At 38.1% G+C, this 21,556-nt stretch overlaps 1 protein-coding gene across 1 annotated transcript in view; it reads right to left on the minus strand.

Annotated features, from left to right (window-relative positions):
• Positions 1-21,385, minus strand: part of Dip-B (Dipeptidase B) — a 28,253-nt gene extending 6,868 nt beyond the window's left edge. Inside the window, exons 1-4 of the mRNA XM_070080320.1 lie at positions 21,182-21,385; positions 19,419-19,642; positions 12,472-12,645; positions 2,770-2,928 (exon numbers count right to left, since the gene is read on the minus strand). Of these exons, the coding sequence (XP_069936421.1) occupies positions 2,770-2,928; positions 12,472-12,645; positions 19,419-19,642; positions 21,182-21,317 (693 nt within the window). The 5' untranslated portion in view covers positions 21,318-21,385. The remainder of the gene's footprint in view (positions 1-2,769; positions 2,929-12,471; positions 12,646-19,418; positions 19,643-21,181) is intronic.
• Between the last annotated feature and the right edge of the window lie 171 nt (positions 21,386-21,556).

Here is a 21,556-nt window from a genome sequence, read left to right on the forward strand (position 1 = left end):
ATAATTACTTTGAATTTTAATTTAATCAAGTACAGGTTGGCATAAGTATTAACCCTTTCAGAGTTTCAGATGTACTAGTACGGCTTACGCACCAGGGTTTTTGATGTACTAGTACGCCTAAATTCTAGCACCCTCAAATCTAGTGAGAGAAAGCTGGTAGGCCTACATATGAAAGAATGGGTCTATGTGGTCAGTGTGTGCAGTATAAAAAAAAAAATCCTGCAGCACACTGTGCGTAATGAGAAAAAGAAAACTCCGACCATGTTTTTGGATTAAAACAGCAACTTTGCACTGTAATAGAATGGACGACATATTACAGAAATTGAGATGATTTTGACTGGTTTTACAATGAAAAGTACCTTGAAACTAAGCTCAAAGTAGCAGAATGTTCGATTTTTACCAAAGTTCAAAAGTAAACAAATCATGCTACACGTCCAATACACGTCAACTGGTGAGTCTAATATTCTTTCACAAGTGCGCTTATATTATTTATACCATTTCTACACTAATGCAGTAGTCTGCATAACAGTAAATCTTCTATTTTTTTTGTGAGAATAAAAATTCAAAGTGGAAAGCAAAAGAATGTAAGAGGGGTGTGGGGCCATGACTAATGAGCAGAGGAAATGTTATTTTAGTGCCAGGAATATCTGTCTTGTTTATTCTGGACCCTGTTTGGAAATTGGCATCTTTTGAAATTTGTGTGAAATTGGCAAAACTGCAAAATTCTGACCACTTTATTGGATAGTTGAAATCGGTAAATGGGTGGTTTCGTGTACTCATTCGATAGAAAAAATGGAGTTCTAGTGAAATAGTTATGATTTCTGTCGACTAGCACACTGGAATTGGCTGAAAATAGGGCTCAAAGTGGGCAAAATCGCCGCTGCGTAAACATCGTCGAGACCACTAACTTCGCAAGAGCATAATTTCATAAGTTTTCCATCAAATTTCATACTTTTGGTGTCATTATGATTGGGAAAAGATTATTGTTTCATAAGAAAAATTAATTTTTTTTTTTTTTGAAAATTTGGCGACCTTGAGAACAAGTCGCGGAGAGGGCCTGGCGACCCTGAAAGGGTTAATACAGTACACTAATGTAATTTTTTTTTTAACACGCCAACCATCTCCCACCGAGGTTGGGTGACCCCAAAAAGAAAGAAACACTTTCACCATCATGCACATAATCACTGTCTTTGCAGAGGTACCCAGATATGACAATTTAGATGTTTTTCCAAACAGCCAATATCCCAAAACCCCTCCTTTAAAGGGCAGGCACTGTACTTCCCACCTCCAGGACTCAAGTCCGGCTAACTGTTTTCCCTGAATCCCTTCACAAAATATTACCCAGCTCACACTCCAACACCTCATCAGGTTCCAAAAACCATTCATCTCCATTCACTCCTATTCAACACGTTCACATGTGCCTGCTGCATGTCCTGGCCCCTTGTACACAAAACCTCTTTTACCCCCCTCCCTCCATCCTTTTGTAGGACAACCCCTACCCCTCCTCCCCTCCACTACAGATTTATACACCCTCCAAGTCATTCTATTAAACTCCATCTCAATAACCCCTCTTCAGCCCTCTGAATAATACTTTTTGTAACTCCACACTTAATTTCCACACTACAAATCTGTTAAAATTTTATGCCAATGCTTAATCTTTAAGAGTAAATACAAAATACCTAAACCCAAGGATGTAAGAATTGGAAAAAGCAATTTGGTTATGAATGCTGCAAAAATGTAATGAAGGCCAGAGATTTCACCATAAATTTTACTATATAAAACTAAAAAAATAACTTTCTATGAAGTTAATTCATCATGAGATTTGGGCAGTGGATTACTCTGTCACCCTGCTTATGCAAGATTGAAAGTCACAGCAGAGTGGCAATGGGAGCTTCCAGCTACTTTCCTCCCACTCAAATAAATACTGTAACATGTTCTTCTTAAAATCTGAAATATAACATTTATTTTATATTAAGCCACACTCGAAGAAATTTATTAATTTATTAACAGATTACTGTGAAATAATTTATCATAAGATCTGGGCAGAATGGGTCTGGATAAATAGTAAGGGAGAAACAAAATATTACTGCAAAGTACACATTAAGTAATTCCATTTGCCCCCTTTTTTTTTTTTGCCAGTGTCAAAACATTGAACATTTGTTTTTATTAAGTAATTGTCTTCTTATTAGCCTTTGCACCACTGCAAGCCTTATCACTGACTTAAAATATGAAATGCAAACTATAATAGAGTATAAGCAGAAATGTGCATGGACTTCTCAAGTGGCTCATGAATGACATCAAAATAAAAGCTCTTAGGCAGTCTACATGTTTACCATCAAACTTGCAAATTAACTTTTGGAAATAGATTTAACCTTGCCAAAAAGGTCAAGTGATAGCACATGTTTGAGCCTGGGTGATACTAATGACATAACTTAAGTAGTCTGTTAATAGCTTCTTTACTTTGCTAAATGAAATCATGCCTTAATTCATACTATCAATGCAAATGTTTGTGAAATGTTCTTTTGTTAAACAAGGCCTGCCTGTATTACCTAAAGGGTAGATGGTAAGTTTAACAGTGCTAATTTCACTCTGTTTAAATGTCATTTATGAAATATTACAGTATTTTCAAGATTTTTACATTGGTATATGACAAATGAAAAAATGAAGGGAATGTTAAGCATGCTTTATGAATAAGGAAATAAAATTAATTTGCTTTCTTTCCTCAAGAGCCTTGCAGTATAGGAATCTTCACATCCAAAGTATACTTACTTCAAAGGGATCAGCAACATCTTCTCCAGCAGCTTGTAAGGTCTGAGCCATACTAGCTAAGCCAGCTGGACCATTGTCCATGATAGCTGTGTAAGCTTCACCATGTGCTAAAACACAGTGACCAGTGAGGGTTGCAATAGTCATCAAATATGGATTAACCTGCCAATTAAAAATCATATGCACTTTAAGTTTTTGCACCCATTAATGTCTGCAACCCCAGCTTTCATTTTATGATGCTCAGATGCAAAGTCAAATCAAATTCAATAAAAATCATTCTGCATATTGCCAAATACAAGGTTTGACAAACTTCCAAGAATAAATATCCTATGCTGGTATATAAATACTACAGATCACAATTTTTTTTTTTTAACAAGTCGGCCATCTCCCACCGACGCAGGGTGACCCAAAAAAGAAAGAAAACCCCAAAAAGAAAATATTTTCATCATCATTCAACACTTTCATCTCACTTACACATAAACACTGTTTTTGCAGAGGTGCTCAGAACACAACAGTTTAGAAGCATATACGTATAAAGATATACAACATAACCCTCCAAACTGCTAATATCCCGAACCCCTCCTTTAGAGTGCAGGCATTGTACTTCCCATTTCCAGGACTCAAGTCCGGCTATATTAAAATAACCTGTTTCCCTGAATCCCTTCACTAAATATCACTCTGCTCACACTCCAACAGATCGTCAGGTCCCAAATACCGTTCGTCTCCATTCACTCCTGTCGAACACGCTCATGCACGCCTGTTGGAAGTCCAAGCCCCTTGCCCACAAAACCTCCCTTACCCCTTCCTTCTAACCTTTTCGAGGACGACCCTTACCCCGCCTTCCTTCCCCTACAGATTTATACGCTCTCCATGTCATTCTACTTTGATCCATTCTCACTAAATGACCAAACCACCTCGACAACCCCTCTTCAGCCCTCTGACTAATACTTTTATTAACTCCACACCTTCTCCTAATTACTTCTTTTACACCATTTATAAATATATTAAACCACCATGATGACATTACACATCCCTGTCTAAGACCTACTTTTACTAGGAAGTAGTCTCCCTCTCTTCTACACACCCTAACCTGACCCTCACTATCCTCATAAAAACTCTTTACAGCATTTAGTAACTTACCACCTATTCCATATACTTGCAACATCTGCCACATTGCTCCCCTATCCACTCTATCATATGCCTTTTCTAAATCAATAAATGCAATAAAAACTTCCCTACCTTCATCTAAATACTGTTCACACATATATGCTTCACTGTAAACACTTGATCTACACATCCCCTACCCAGTCTGAAACCTCCTTGCTCATCCACAATCCTATATTCTGTCTTACCTCTAATTCTTTCAATTATAACCCTACAGAACACTTTTCCTGGTATACTCAGTAAACTTATTCCTCTATAATTTTTACAATCTCTTTCATCCCCCTTCCCTTTATATAAAGGGACTATACATGCTCTCTGCCAATCCCTAGGTACCTTCCCCTCTTTCATACATTTATTAAACAAAAATACCAACAACTCCAACACTATATCCTCCCCTGCTTTTAACATTTCTGTCATGATCCTGTCAGTTCCATCTGCTTTACCCCCTTCATTCTACGTAATGCCTCACGTACCTCCCCCACACTCACATCCTGTTCTTCTTCACTCCTGAAGATGGTATACCTCCCTGGCCAGTGCATGAAATTACCGCTTCCCTTTCTTCATCGACATTTAAAAGTTCCTCGAAATATTCTCACCATCTACCCAAAACCTCCATCTCCCCAACTACTAACTCCCCTACTCTATTTTCAACTGACAAATCCATTCGTTCTCTAGGCTTTCTTAACTTGTTTAACTCACTCCAAATTTTTTTCTTATTTTCATTAAAATTTCTTGACAGTGCCTCTCCCACTCTATCATCTGCTCTCCTTTTGCACTCTCTCACCACTCTCTTCACCTTTCTTTTACTCTGCATATAACACTTCAGCTTTGTAAAAACCTCTCATAAGCTAACTTTCTCTCTTTTATCACACCCTTTACTTCATCATTCCACCAATCACTCCTCTTTCCTCCTGCACCCACTCTCCTATAACCACAAACTTCTGCCCCACATTCTAATACTGCATTTTTAAAACTATTCCAACCCTCTTCAACCCCCCCCCCCACTACTCATACTTGCACCAGCCCACCTTTCTGCCAATAGTTGCTTATATCTTGCCCCAACTTCCTTCTCCCTTGGTTTATACACTTTCACCTCCCTCTTGCTTAGTGTTTCCATTTTCCTCTTTTCCCATCTACCTCTTACTCTAACTGTAGCTACAACTAAATAATGATCCGATATATCAGTTGCCCCTCTATAAACGTGTACATCCTGGAGCCTACCCATCAACCTTTTATCCACCAATACATAATCTAACAAACTACTTTCATTACGTGCTATATCATACCTTGTATATTTATTAATCCTCTTCTTCATAAAGTATGTATTACTTATTACCAAACATCTTTCTACACATAGCTCAATTAAAGGCTCCCCATTTACATTTACCCCTGGCACCCCAAATTTACCTACTACTCCCTCCACAACATTTTTACCCACTTTAGCATTGAAATCCCCAACCACAAGTACTCTCACACTTGGTTCAAAACTCCCCAAGCATTCACTCAACATTTCCCAAAATCTCTCTCTCTCCTCTACACTTCTCTCTTCTCCAGGTGCATATACACTTACTATAACCCACTTTTCACATCCAACCTTTATTTTACTCCACATAATCCTTGAATTAATACATTTATAGTCCCTCTTTTCCTGCCATATTTTATCCTTCAACATTATTGCTACTCCTTCTTTAGCTCTAACTCTATTTGAAACCCCTGACCTAATCCCATTTATTCCTCTCCACTGAAACTCTCCTACCTCCTTCATCTTTGTTTCACTTAAAGCCAGGACATCCAGCTTCTTCTCATTCATAAAATCCACAATCATCTCTTTCTTATCATTTGCACAACATCCACGCACATTCAGACTTCCCACTTTGACAATTTTCTTCTCATTCTTTTTAGTAATTATTACAGGAAAAGGGGTTACTAGCCCATTGTTCCCAGCATTTTAGTTGACTTTTACAAATATACATTATCTGAATGCATGCCTGGCATCTCAGGACTCATCCTCCCATAAATATTCCATTATCTCTTCAGCACTGCATAGCAGGTAGATCCATATGATTTTCACAGTGCTGTATGACATTTGTGGGTTTACTGCTTAGTTTTGATGATAATAATGAATGATTTTCAAAACAACCATTTGATTATTCAATGCTTTTAACCTAAATTCTTGGTTGAACGCTTGTGGCTTGCTGTAACAAACATGGTACATCATACACCATACAAATAGCTATGCACTTCCACCTACAATAAGAGATGATATAACACCCTTTGAACTGATAACTTATTTTTGTGTCCAGAAACACCAAATGTGTTAAATTACAAATGTGAAACATCATTAACATGACTATAATATAATGCATACTGTTTATTTCAACTTATTATTTACCTCTTTTAAAAAATACATACAGAAGTAGAAAAAAATCTATGGCAAGACTTTAATGAATACTCTCATGATATTTCATACTGTTAGTTGGCTATAAAACACTATGCCCAAGTTCAAAGTGGCCAGGAAAATTACTTGTGGGGCATACTGTAAAAGCATAGAGACCCCTCAAGGGATGGTTCTTGCTACTGGTGAGGGGCTCTTGATCTGGGGAATTGGGGCTGTCCTCCAATTCCCCGAATTAACTCTGAATGTCTATATAATTCCTATGAAATCATACCATAGGTGGGGTTTGAACCAGCGGTCAGAGAGTCTCAAAACTCCAGACCGTCGCATTAGCCACTGCGTCAGCTAGCTTCAACAAGATTCGTCCATCTAAGTATATTTCTACACCATAGGAAGGTTAGCATAGGCACCACTGTGTCCACAAATGCAAGTTTTTACAGACCAGATGATTGTGGATGTTATGAATGAAAAGAAGCTGGATGTCCTGGCTTTAAGTGAAATAAAACTGAAGGGGGTGGGAGAGTTTCAGTGGAGAGGAATAAATGGGATTAGGACAGGGGTTTCAAATAGAGTTAGAGCTAAAGGAGTAGCAATAATGTTGAAGGATAAGCCAAGGCAGGAAAAGAAGGATTATAAATGTATTAATTCAAGGATTATGTGGAGTAAAATAAAGGTTGGATGTGAAAAGTGGGTTATAGTAAGTGTATATGCACCTGGAGAAGAGAGAAGTGTAGAGGGGAAATGGAGAGATTTTGGGAAATGTTGAGTGAATGTGTGGGGAGTTTTGAACCAAGTGTGAGAGTACTTGTGGTTGGGGATTTTAATGCTAAAGAGGGAAAAAATGTTGTGGAGGATATAGTAGGTAAATTTGGGGTGCTAGGGGTAAATGAAAATGGGGAGCCTTTATTTGAGCTATGTGTAGAAAGATGTTTGGTAATAAGTAATACATATTTTATGAAGAAGAGGATAAATAAATATACAAGGTATGATATAGCACGTAATGAAAGTACAGTAGTTAGATTATGTATTGGTGGATAAAAGGTTGATGGGTAAGCTCCAGGAAGTGCACGTTTATAGAGGGTCAACTGATACATTGGATCATTATTTAGTTGTAGCTACAGTTAGAGTAAGAGGTATATAGGACAAGAGGAAAATGACAACAAGTAAGAAGGATGTGGAAGTTCGGGTGAGATATAAGCAACTATTGGCAGTAATGTGGGCTGGTGCAAGTATGAGTAGTGGAAGGGTTGAAGAGGGCTGGAATAGTTTTGAAAATGCAGTATTAGAATGTGGGGCAGAAGTTTGTGGTTATAGGAGGGTGGGTGCAGGAGGAAAGAGGAGTGATTGGTGGAATGATGAAGTAAAGGGTGTGATAAAAAAGAAAAAGGTAGCTTATGAGAGGTTTTTACAAAGGAGAAGTGTTATACAAAGAGTAGAGTACATGGAGAGTAAATGAAAGGTGAAGAGAGTGGTGAGAGAGTGCAGATGATAGTGTGGGAGAGACACTGTCAAGAAATTTTAATGAAAATAAGAACAAATTTTGGAGTGAGTTAAACAAGTTAAGAAAGCCTAGGGAACGAATACATATGTCAGTTAAAAACATAGTAGGACAGTGGATGGGGAGATGGAGGTATTGGGTAGATGGCGAGAATATTTTGAGGAACTTTTAAATGTTGATGAAGAAAGGGAGGCGGTAATTTCATGCACTGGCCAGGGAGGTATACAATCTTGTAGGAGTGAAGAAGAGCAGGATGTGAGTGTGGGGGAGGTGTGTGAGGCATTACGTACAATGAAAGGGGGCAAAGCAGCTGGAACTGATGGGATCATGACAGAAATGTTAAGAGCAGGGGGAAGGGGATATAGTGTTGGAGTGGTTGGTATTTTTGTTTAAACCTTAAACTATCCAAACGTAGATCTAATTTTTTTTCAACATTTGAAAGTATGTAAAAAAATGTAGAGCTTCTTTTTCTTTTTTTACATTTGAAAACTTGTAAAAAACTTTGATCTACATTTTTTTTTTATATTTGAAAATATATTTGAAAGTATGTTAAAAAAACGTAGATCTACTTTTGGACGTAGATCTACTTTTGGAGCACTACGCATGTGAACATAGATCTGTTTGGACAGTTTAAGGGTTAATAAATGTATGAAAGAGGGGAAGGTACCTAGGGACTGGCAGAGAGCATGTATAGTCCCTTTATATAAAGGGAAGGGGGACAACAGAGATTGTAAAAATTATAGAGGAATAAGTTTACTGAGTATACCAGGAAAAGTGTATGGTAGGATTATTATTGAAAGAATTAGAGGTAAGAGAGAGTAGGATTGTGGATGACCAAGGAGGCTTTAGAATGGGTAGCAGATGTGTAGATGAAGTATTTACACTGAAGCATATATGTGAACAGTATTTGGATAAAGGTGGGGAAGTTTTTATTGCATTTATGGATTTAGAAAAGGCATATGATAGAGTGGATAGGGGAGCAATGTGGCAGATGTTGCAAGTATATGGAATAGGTGCTAAGTTACTAAATGCTGTAAGTAGTTTTTATGAAGATAGTGAGGCTCAGGTTAGGGTGTGTAGAAGAGAGGGAGACTACTTTCCGGTAAAAGTAGGTCTTAGACAGGGATGTGTAATGTCACCATGGTTGTTTAATATATTTATAGATGGGGTTGTATAAGAAGTAAATGCTAGGGTGTTAGGGAGAGGGGTGGGATTAAATTATGGGTAATCAAATACAAAATGGTAATTGACACAGTTACTTTTTGCTGATGATACTGTGCTTATGGGAGATTCTGAAGAAAAATTGCAAAGGTTAGTGGATGAGTTTGGGAGTGTGTGTAAAGGTAGAAAATTGAAAGTGAACATAGAAAAGAGTAAGGTGATGAGGGTATCAAATGATTTAGATAAAGAAAAGTTGGATATCAAATTGGGGAGGAGGAGTATGGAAGAAGTGAATATTTTATTTTTATTATCACACTGGCCGATTCCCACCAAGGCAGGGTGGCCCGAAAAAGAAAAACTTTCACCATCATTCACTCCATCACTGTCTTGCCAGAAGGGTGCTTTACACTACAGTTTTTAAACTGCAACATTAACACCCCTCCTTCAGAGTGCAGGCACTGTACTTCCCATCTCCAGGACTCAAGTCCGGCCTGCCGGTTTCCCTGAACCCCTTCATAAATGTTACTTTGCTCACACTCCAACAGCACATCAAGTATTAAAAACCATTTGTCTCCATTCACTCCTATCAAACACGCTCATGCATACCTGCTGGAAGTCCAAGCCCCTCGCACACAAAACCTCCTTTACCCCCTCTCTCCAACCTTTCCTAGGCCGACCCCTACCCCGCCTTCCTTCCACTACAGACTGATACACTCTTGAAGTCATTCTGTTTCGCTCCATTCTCTCTACATGTCCGAACCACCTCAACAACCCTTCCTCAGCCCTCTGGACAACAGTTTTGGTAATCCCGCACCTCCTCCTAACTTCCAAACTACGAATTCTCTGCATTATATTCACACCACACATTGCCCTCAGACATGACATCTCCACTGCCTCCAGCCTTCTCCTCGCTGCAACATTCATCACCCATGCTTCACACCCATATAAGAGCGTTGGTAAAACTATACTCTCATACATTCCCCTCTTTGCCTCCAAGGACAAAGTTCTTTGTCTCCACAGACTCCTAAGTGCACCACTCACTCTTTTTCCCTCATCAATTCTATGATTCACCTCATCTTTCATAGACCCATCCGCTGACACGTCCACTCCCAAATATCTGAATACATTCACCTCCTCCATACTCTCTCCCTCCAATCTGATATTCAATCTTTCATCACCTAATCTTTTTGTTATCCTCATAACCTTACTCTTTCCTGTATTCACCTTTAATTTTCTTCTTTTGCACACCCTACCAAATTCATCCACCAATCTCTGCAACTTCTCTTCAGAATCTCCCAAGAGCACAGTGTCATCAGCAAAGAGCAGCTGTGACAACTCCCACTTTGTGTGTGATTCTTTATCTTTTAACTCCACGCCTCTTGTCAAGACCCTCGCATTTACTTCTCTTACAACCCCATCTATAAATATATTAAACAACCACGGTGACATCACACATCCTTGTCTAAGGCCTACTTTTACTGGGAAATAATTTCCCTCTTTCCTACATACTCTAACTTGAGCCTCACTATCCTCGTAAAAACTCTTCACTGCTTTCAGTAACCTACCTCCTACACCATACACTTGCAACATCTGCCACATTGCCCCCCTATCCACCCTGTCATACGCCTTTTCCAAATCCATAAATGCCACAAAGACCTCTTTAGCCTTATCTAAATACTGTTCACTTATATGTTTCACTGTAAACACCTGGTCCACACACCCCCTACCTTTCCTAAAGCCTCCTTGTTCATCTGCTATCCTATTCTCCGTCTTACTCTTAATTCTTTCAATAATAACTCTACCATACACTTTACCAGGTATACTCAGCAGACTTATCCCCCTATAATTTTTGCACTCTCTTTTATCCCCTTTGCCTTTATACAAAGGAACTATGCATGCTCTCTGCCAATCCCTAGGTACCTTACCCTCTTCCATACATTTATTAAATAATTGCACCAACCACTCCAAAACTATATCCCCACCTGCTTTTAACATTTCTATCTTTATCCCATCAATCCCGGCTGCCTTACCCCCTTTCATTTTACCTACTGAATGTTTTCAGATATTTGGGAGTTGACGTGTAAGTGGATGGATTTATAAAGGATGAGGTTAATCATAGAATTGATGAAGGAAAAAAGGTGAGTGGTGCATTGAGGTATATGTGGAGACAAAAAAAACGTTATCTATGGAGGCAAAGAAGGGAATGTATGAAAGTATAGTAGTACCAACACTCGTATATGGTTGTGAAGCTTGGGTTGTAAATGCCGCAGCGAGGAGGTGGTTGGAGGCACTGGAGATGTCCTGTCTAAGGGCAATGTGTGGTGTGAATGTTATGCAGAAAATTTGGAGTGTGGAAATTAGGAGAAGGTGTGGAGTTAATAAAAGTATTAGTCAGAGGGCTGAAGAGGGGTTGTTGAGGTGGTTTGGTCATTTAGAGAGAATGGATCAAAGTAGAATGACATGGAGAGCGTATAAATCTGTAGGGGAAGGAAGGCGGGGTAAGGGTCGTCCTCGAAAAGGTTGGAGGGAGGGGGTAAAGGAGGTTTTGTGGGCGAAGGGCTTGAACTTCCAGCAAGCGTGCATGAGAATGTTAGATAGGAGTGAATGGAGACGAATGGTATTTGGGACCTGACGAGTTGCTGGAGTGTGAGCAGGGTAATATTTAGTGAAGGGATTCAGAGAAACCGGTTATTTTTATATAGCTGGACTTGAGTCCTGGAAATGGGAAGTACAATGCCTGCACTTTAAAGGTGGGGTTTGGGATATGGGCAGTTTGGAAGGATATGTTGTGTATCTTTATACGTATATGCTTCTAAACTGTTGTATTCTGAGCACCTCTGCAAAAACAATGATTATGTATGAGTGAGGTGAAAGTGTTGAATGATGATGAAAGTATTTTCTTTTTGGGGATTTTCTTTCTTTTTGGGTCACCCTCCCTAGGTGGGAGATGGCCGACTTGTTAAAAAAAAAAAAAAAAAAAGTGCTCCTTTGAAAACATGACAGTACATATGTTATTACACTATGCTCTCATCACAAAAATGTGTTAAACCTATGTGAATAATACAAAGTTACAGTACGATCACTGTCTAGTACATCTAAATATCTACCCATCGTCTCCTTTAATCTCCCCCATTTGCTATTCTATCTCAAAATAAATGTCTCACCTGGTTCAGAATTAACTGAACACTGACTTAACACCTCCCAGAATCTCTTTTATGCATTCATCTCACATCCAGAGGCAAGCACTAATTCTGTTATCTACACATTTTTCTAATTAAAAGCTCACACCCCTTTCCTTTCTACAGTTAATTCAACACTGTTGCCTCTTTTAGCTATTAGTCTCTCAGGTACACCAGAACTAATTACTGTTACATCCCATTGAGTTCTGCTGACCCTTTTAACTTTGTTTCACTTCATGTCAAGATTATTTCAGAATATTCATCAATAACATCAATTCAAGGATACAGCACATGAATTTTTTACTTACTTCTTTGTAGGCCATTTCCTTCATATGGCATAACACATCAGACATTGCCATTCGACCTTCTGCATCAGTGTTACCAACTCGTACACGTACACCAGCACGTGAAGTTATGATTTCATCTGATACATAGCAATCTGATCCAACGCTGTTTCGTACCATAGCCATAGAACCAATCACCTGAAGTAAGATAAATGAAGTTCAATGAAAATTAACTAGCATGTCTTCTACACTTTAGGTTAAAAAGGCAAACTTGTACTGTGTACCTTCATCAATTCCCAATTATGCCCAAGCAATCCTTCTTAAATATGCCATTTAAACTTAATTCCAAAACCCTAAGCCCTATGTAAATCTTAGCAATAATGAGTGTAAATTTGTTGGTTATCATCCAAGTAGGTATCTCTTTGAACCTGTCATTAACCCTTTCAGGGTCCGTCCCGTAGATCTATGGCTTTACGTTCAGGGTCCAAACCGTAGATCTACGCCATGAGCTCAGCTCACTCTGATAAACTGTGAGTGGTACATTTGGGCCTAGATATGAGAGAATACATCTATGTGGTATGTGTGCACCACATAAAACAGATCCTGCAGCAAACTGTGTATAATGAGAGAAAAAAAATGAAATCATGATTTTTCGATTAAAACAGCAACTTTGCAGTGTTTTTTCGTATGTTTTTTATAGATGTATTTGCGATTTCTTGGTCTCATTTGATAGAATGGAAGACATATTACAGAAATAGAGATGATTTTGATTGGTTTTAGCAATGGAAATGGCTTGAAACTGAGCTCAAAGTAGCGGAAATGTTAAATTTTTGCCGATATTCAAGAGTAAACAAACGACCTCACACGTCTAATACACGTCAGCTGGTGGGTCTAATATACATTCACAAATATGGTGATGATATTTATACAATTATTACAGTATTGCATAACAGTAAATCTTCTATTTTTTAGTGTGAATAAAAATTCATTATGTGAATAAAAAATCAAAATGGAATTTATTTGTAAAGCCTCAAAACATAACTAATGAACAGAGGAAATGTTAGTTTAGTGCCAGGAATGCCTACATTGTTCATTCTGGACCCTATTTTGAAATTGGAATATTTTGAACTTTGTGTTAAATTGGCCAAATTAACAATTTCCGATCACTTTATTTTGTAGTTGAAACAGTTGACTTGGCGATTTCTTGTGCTCAATCGATAGAATAGAAGTAATACTAGTGAAATAGCTAAGAATTTGGTTGATTGGAATAATGTAATTGGCCTAAAGTGGGAGTCAAAGTTGGCCAAATCGCCGATTCGTAAATATCGCTGACACATCAAAATTCGCGAGAGCATAATTTCGTAAATTTTCCACCAAATTTCATACTTTTTGTTTTATTACCTTCACAAAAAGATTCTCTACGATTTCATAAGAAAAAATAACAAATTTTTTTTTTGAAAATTCTTGGACACTGGTGCGTGACTCCAGATTTGGGCCTTGGACCCTGAAAGGGTTAACAGTGTGGGCGAGGGCAGATTCTAAAAAAAAATTGCAAAGGTTAGTGGATGAGTTTGGGAGGGTGTGTAAAGGTAGAAAGCTGAAAGTAAACATAGATAAGAGTAAGGTGATGAGAGTATCAAACGATTTAGATAAAGAAAAATTGGATATCACGTTGCAGAGAGGGAGCATGGAAGAAGTGAATGTTTTCAGATATTTGGGAGTTGACTTGTCAGCGGATGGGTTTATGAAGGATGAAGTTAACCATAGAACTGATGAAGGAAAAAAGGTGAATGGTGCATTGAGGTATCTGTGGAGACAAAACACATTATCTATGGACGCAAAGAAGGGAATGTACGAAAGTATAGTGGTACCACCACTCTTATATGGGTGTGAAGCTTGGGTTGCAAATGCTGTAGCGAGGAGGCGACTGGAGGCAGTGGAGATGTCCTGTCTAAGGGCAATGTGTGGTGTAAATATTATGCAGAGAATTCGGAGTGTGGAAATTAGGAGGTGTGGAGTTAAAAGTATTAGTCAGAGGGCTGAAGAGGGGTTGTTGAGGTGGTTTGGTCATTTAGAGAGAACGGATCAAAGTAGAATGACTGGGAGAGTGTATAAGTCTGTAGAGGAAGGCAGGGAAGGGGTCGTCCTTGACAAGGTTGGAGGGAGGGGGTAAAGAAATTTTTGTGGGCGAGGGACTTGGACTTCCAGCAAGTATGTGTGAGCGTATTAGATAGGAGTGAATGGAGACAAATGGTTTTTGGGACCTGACGAGCTGTTGGAGTGTGAGCACGGTAATATTTAGTGAAGGGATTCAGGGAAACAGGTTATTTTTATATAGCTGGACTTGAGTCCTGGAAATGGGAAGTACAATGCCTGCAATTTAAAGGAGGGGTTTGGGATATTGGCAGTTTGGAGGTTGACTTTTAAACTGTCATATCTGAGCGCCTCTGCAAAGACAGTGATTGTGTATGAGTGAGGCAAAAATGTTGGATGATGATGAAGGTATTTTCCCTTTGGGGATTTTCTTTCTTTTTGGGTCACCCTGCCTCGGTGGGAGACGACCGACGTGTTAAAAAAAAAAAAAGATATTCATGAGGAAGAGCTAAACCTGTAGAGATCATACATCACTTACGAAAATGGGATGCATTCAAGTTTGATTCAAGGAAGGGGAAGACAGGTCTGATTCCTTCAGTGCCAAGGAACCTCCCTTGAGGGAAGAGTTCCTGGAAAGCATTAGGTAGGTCATTTATATTAAAGATTCTTTATTTCTGCATGATACAATGTTCGTACAGAGGTAGGTGACGTTTAGGTGTGAATGCAGAAAGCCCCTAGTATGCAGAGCATTTTTGGCAAACTTAAGCCTATCTTAAGACTAATAAGGCAATAATTAATTGATTACTTGTATATACAGTCTCAAAGTGGAATGACAATGAACACTTTTATCACGTTTGTTTTAAGGATTGCAGGTTGGCTTATGATTACAGGTAATGAGAAATAATACTGGATCTAGGACATTGCCCTGTAGCATGTGAGAGAATTGCCTCCGATTCTATAATAATGTTCTAGTTTAAACAACAGAATGTGGTGATCTACTGTATCAAACGCTATCTTATTATTGCATCATTTGTACTAACAATATACAGTGGAACCTTGACTTTCAAGTGTCCCAACGTATGAATTTTTTGAGATACGAGCTGTCGCTGGGTTGATTTTGTGCTCTGAGTTATGAGTCAACATCCAAGTTACAAGCCAGCTCCCCCCACTTCCCCCTCAACCCAAAACCTGCACACCTTGCATGTTTATCTATGATTTCATGCTTTAATTCCATGGAAATCATCCTCTTTTTCTTCTCCGTACTGTCCTTTACACTTACTTTCTTAGGACCCATGCTTAGAAAAATGAAATTTGCCCAAATGACTGTAAAAAATGTAAGCAAAGCATGAAAGAAATACTCCCACACCAAGATAAACAGGGCGCTGAGTTGGTGGCGTTCTCAAGCTCTCGTCATTATTATTATTCTTACATATGTATTATTATTATTATAACAATAATAATATAATAATAAGTGAGCTTCAGTTCCCTAAATTAATAATAATAATAATAATAATAATAATAATAATACGTAATAATAATAATAATAATAATAATAATAATAATAATAATAATAATAATAATACGTAATAATAATAATAATAATAATAATAATAATAATAATAATAATACATACATAATACGTAATAATTATTCAGAATGCTGCCACTAGATAGCGCAGCTGATGGCAAAACATCCGGTGAGGAGTCCGCATGTTTACATCGCCGAGGGAGCAGTTCTCTCATGCCTGCTTGCATTTTTTGACAGTTATTTGGCAAAATTTATGTTTTCTAACCATGGATTCTAAGAAAACAAGTGCAAATGACAGTGCTGAGAAGAAAAAGAGGATGATTTCCATGAAATTAAAGCAAATTGTATCAGTTAAGTTCAGTGATCAAACAAAACAAATTGTATCAGTTAAGTTCAGTGATAAAGTAGCATTAAGAGTGTAGCAAGTTAGTTAAGTGATTAAGTGATAGAAAAAGGATGAAATACGGACGCTGCCGCCACTTCCGATACCATCATCGCTCATCATATTATGGCCTATTTTATTCATTCTAGAGTACAGGAGGGCCCCGCTTTACGGCGTTTCACTTTACAGCGTTCCGCTAATATGGTCATTTCAAATTATGACCAAAGCTCGCTATACGGCTCCCCCCACCTGACTTTCTAATACGGTCACCATGCCCCACCCTGTTTGTTTACATTCTTCGTGAGCTCAGTAAGCACTAAGTCTCTCCATTTTGTCTGGAAACTCCAAAATTTCAAATGTTTTTAAAAGTTATTTCATATTTTATATATACTCTGATAATTATACTTATGTATACCTGTACCTAAATAAACTTACATACTGTGCTGGCATGCAGGTACACATTAAAATCGGTAAGTGTCTTATGTCTCCAGACGTCATATTAGTAATGATAATAATAATCATCGAGTCATTTAAATGTCGTATATTACGTTAATATACACATTTTCATTAATCCATCTATGATATTTTTTTAAAAATTATACAGTGGACCCCCGCATAACGATCACCTCCGAATGCGACCAATTATGTAAGTGTATTTATGTAAGTGCGTTTGTACGTGTATGTTTGGGGGTCTGAAATGGACTAATCTACTTCACAATATTCCTTATGGGAACAAATTCGGTCAGTACTGGTACCTGAACATACTTCTGGATTGAAAAAATATCGTTAACCGGGGGTCCACTGTATAATAAACACGATGCATAACATATAAATAAGATAAATACACCCCACAGTAGAATAAACAAACATAAATGTGAGATGTGGTAGCAGACGACTTGCACAAGTGACGCCATATTAGAAATGATAATAATAATAATACTCACCGAGTCTCATTAAATGTCGTATATTACGTTAATATACACATTTTCATTAATCCATCCATGATATTTTTTTCAAAATTATATAATAAACACGATACATAACATAAAAAGATGATAAATACACCCCACAATAGAATAAATAAACATAAGTATAAGATGTGGGAGCCAGATAACTTGTACAAGTGACGGCAAGAATAACATTTTCTCTAATCTAACATAAGAGAAAATGTGTTACTGGGGGTAACTGTAGAAAATTATTCCTTTCGTATGTATGTAAGTAAGTTTATTCAGGTATACACAAATACAGTTACAAAGATTATCATACATAACAACATATGTGTAGAGACCCTAGGATAACCCAAAAAAGTCAGTGTGACTTATTTCCATTGCCTTCACTCAGAGCTTCATTTCTTCTCAAAATGATGTTACATGAGAATGGGAGTGTTCTTCTTTATTAATTCTACCGTATCAATGTAGAGACAACCTGTACACAATGTAACTTGTACACAAACCAGACGTGTACACTTCGTTTGTTTACAAAACTTACGTTCGCCTGGTTTGTTTACATAACTCTGCGCCTGTCCCCTCTCATGTACTCATTCTTTCTCTCTCTCATTTATTCGTTTTATCTCATTTACTTACTCCTGACCCTACATTAAGACTACAAATATTTTAAGGTAAGTAATGAGTGAACTGTATATACATTTTATCGCTCTGGGATGCTTAAATATCATAGAATATATGTGTGGGTGGGTTGGCCTGGTATGGTAGCCCGGCTGACTACCATACATACCACACTTGATTTTTTACAATAAATACTACTCATCTCACCCTATATTTTAAGGTAAGTAATGAGTGAACTGTATATACATTTTATCGCTCTGGGATGCTTAAATATCATAGAATAGTATGTGTGGGTGGGGTGGCCTGGTAAGGTAGCCTGGCTGATTACCATACATACCACACTTGATTTCTTACAATAAATACTACTTGTCTCACCCTAGATTAAGACTATAAATATTTTAAGGTAAGTAATGAGTGCACTATGTGTGTATTGTACTTTTTTATTGTTTTTGATGCCTGGTTCTATTGCTAACTTAATATATGTTAGTGTAAACTTGTTATCTAGTGTTTGTATGCATTTATAAGTGGAAAAAAAGGGTGTTCCACTTTACGGCGGTTTCCGCTTTACGGCGGTAGCCTGGAACCTAACCTGCCGTATAAGTGGGGCCCTGCTGTATATATCATGCTTCTCTGTTAATTATATTGTTTATTATGTTATATTAGATTAATTGTGATAGATAAATAAGCCATAGAATTGATAGTGTTATATTAAAATATTTTGTCCTGCCACTGGGGCAGATTAATGGCATTTCAATTAATTTAAATGAGGAAAATTGATTTGATATACAAGCAAATTGAGTTACAAGCTAGGTCACGAAATGGATCAAACTCGTAAGTCAAGGTTCCATTGTATAATTGCAAACGTGTGGGATGTAACCATGTTACCATATGAGGCTCACTTAAAGAAACTTAAAACTTACCAAGAAATAGTTGTTTGAACCCAATTTTCATTTTTTTTTAAACACATGTAAAATCAAGGCCAATTTTTTGGCTAAAAAATAATTACAAAATACAGTGGACCCCCGGTTTACGATATTATTTCATTCCAGAAGTATGTTCAGGTGCCATTACTGAACGAATTTGTTCCCATAAGGAATATTGTGAATTAGATTAGTCCATTTCAGACCCCCAAACATACACGTACAAACACACTTACATAATTGGTCGCATTGGGAGCTGATCGTAAAGCGGGGGTCCACTGTAGTCTGGTATTACAATACAATTTCATTTTACCCCAATTGGCAGTGTGAGGGTTAAAGAAAAGAGGCAAGTAGCTTCAACACAGTTTACATTTCTGAGAAAACAAGTTTGCAAGTCCTTTCAGATGAATGTACAATATCATACACCAGATTTTATGATCACCTGCCCCATCAAGAACATTTGGCACAACAGTACAGTATTACCTTCAAATTTGGTGGCTGAAGCTTGGCAAGAATTTCCATGAATCCAGCCACAGCAGCTGCTCCACACTTGTCCCTGTGCATGCCAGCCATTATTCCACCAGCTTTGATGTCAGCTCCACCAGTGTCATATGTGACACCCTTACCAACCAGCATCAGGGTACGCTCAATTTGGCCAGCACCCTCATAGGTCAAGTAGATAACTCTGCCCCGATGACGAGGTACACCTATCACGCCAAATAATTTTTTACAAACTGATTTACAAAAGAAAGGTGATAACATGTATTGAAGTACAGTATTCTTGCATTTTTCTGCAATAATGAATCTGAACCAAAGTTGCTATATACAGCCACATCAAGAGGGGGACAAATGTGAAGGCAGACCAATAAACTCATGACTAACACTGACATGACCTTCTACATGATAAATGGGAGCAGAGCTACAAATATCCATTGCAAGATAAAATGAAGGAAAATTCTTAGATCTGTTCCATGACAGCAAGTTGAAATTCAACACCCACATTCAGCATATAAAAAAAGTATCCAAATCAGTTAGTATCCTAAGTTACTAGGTACCTCAAGCAGAACTACTTACACTGTACAACTCTAATGTATAGCTACCTCACCTATTCTATTTATGCCTGGGGATCCACTGCAGGAAATCACCTGAAGTCAATAACTCAAGAAAAAGCTCACCCTCTTCCAACCATTACTTGGAGGACCTCTACCCCTCCTACCTTCCATCCTAGGTTTATACACCTTTGTGAACTTGTCCCTTGCCATCCTTTTTACATGCCCAAACCACCTCAACAACCCTTCTACAGCCCTTTGAATTATACTCTGAAGGCAAAGCACTTAGTTATTCAGCTCCACTTTCTTATGGTTTTTATAGAAACTCTTCTCTTCATTGTTTAAAAGCATTCCTGCTATGTTTTATGAGAACTTTCAGTGTTTATAGAAAATATGTCTATCTTAAGATTAACTACAGTGAACCCTTGATATAATGGACTGATAGGGGATATATGTGATATCAGAATATCACAAAACAGCAATGAAATGCACTAAAGTACTCTACTGTGTACTTAATGTAGTACTTAACACAATTTACAGATATATTGCAATAAACACTCAAAATAAATAATTTATTTTTTTATTTTTTATTATCACACTGGCCGATTCCCACCAAGGCAGGGTGGCTCAAAAAAGAAAAACTTTCACCATCATTCACTCCATCACTGTCTTGCCAGAAGGGTGCTTTACACTACAGTTTTAAAACTGCAACATTAACACCCCTCCTTCAGAGTGCAGGCACTGTACTTCCCATCTCCAGGACTCAAGTCCGGCCTGCCGGTTTCCCTGAACCCCTTCATAAATGTTACTTTGCTCACACTCCAACAGCACGTCAAGTATTAAAAAACCATTTGTCTCCATTCACTCCTATCAAACACGCTCACGCATGCCTGCTGGAAGTCCAAGCCCCTCGCACACAAAACCTCCTTTACCCCCTCCCTCCAACCTTTCCTAGACCGACCCCTACCCCGCCTTCCTTCCACTACAGACTGATACACTCTTGAAGTCACTCTGTTTCGCTCCATTCTCTCTACATGTCCGAACCACCTCAACAACCCTTCCTCAGCCCTCTGGACAACAGTGGGCTGAAGTTAGTACAATTTATCTAGTGGATTTTGCCCATAATTTGAAAAATCTGTTAAATCAAGGTCTGTTATATCAAGGGTTTACTGTATATATTATTTATGAATAACATACCTTTGGCACACCTATTAACAGCTGAAAATAAAGGGTACTGTTTGCAGAGCTTGACATCATCTGACACTATCTCCAGAGACACCTTTGTTCCCTGGAATACCTTCTTCACGTACTCCTCAACTCTTGGTGGTGCCATGCGCTCAGGATCAGAACCCCCAATATCTCGTGCTATACACCTGAAACATTATACAAAACTACTGTATCAAAATACAGTGGAACCTCTACTGACAATTTTAATTCATTCCATGATCTTGCTCACATCCCGATATGCTCGTTTGCAGAGTCAATTTTCCTCACTTAAATTAACTGAAATAGAATTAATTCATTCCAGGGGAACTACAGGCACGGGAATTTTTTTTCTTCAACAAGTCAGCC

Source organism: Cherax quadricarinatus, chromosome 6 (assembly GCF_038502225.1).
Source record: "Cherax quadricarinatus isolate ZL_2023a chromosome 6, ASM3850222v1, whole genome shotgun sequence".
Lineage (NCBI taxonomy): Eukaryota > Metazoa > Arthropoda > Malacostraca > Decapoda > Parastacidae > Cherax > Cherax quadricarinatus.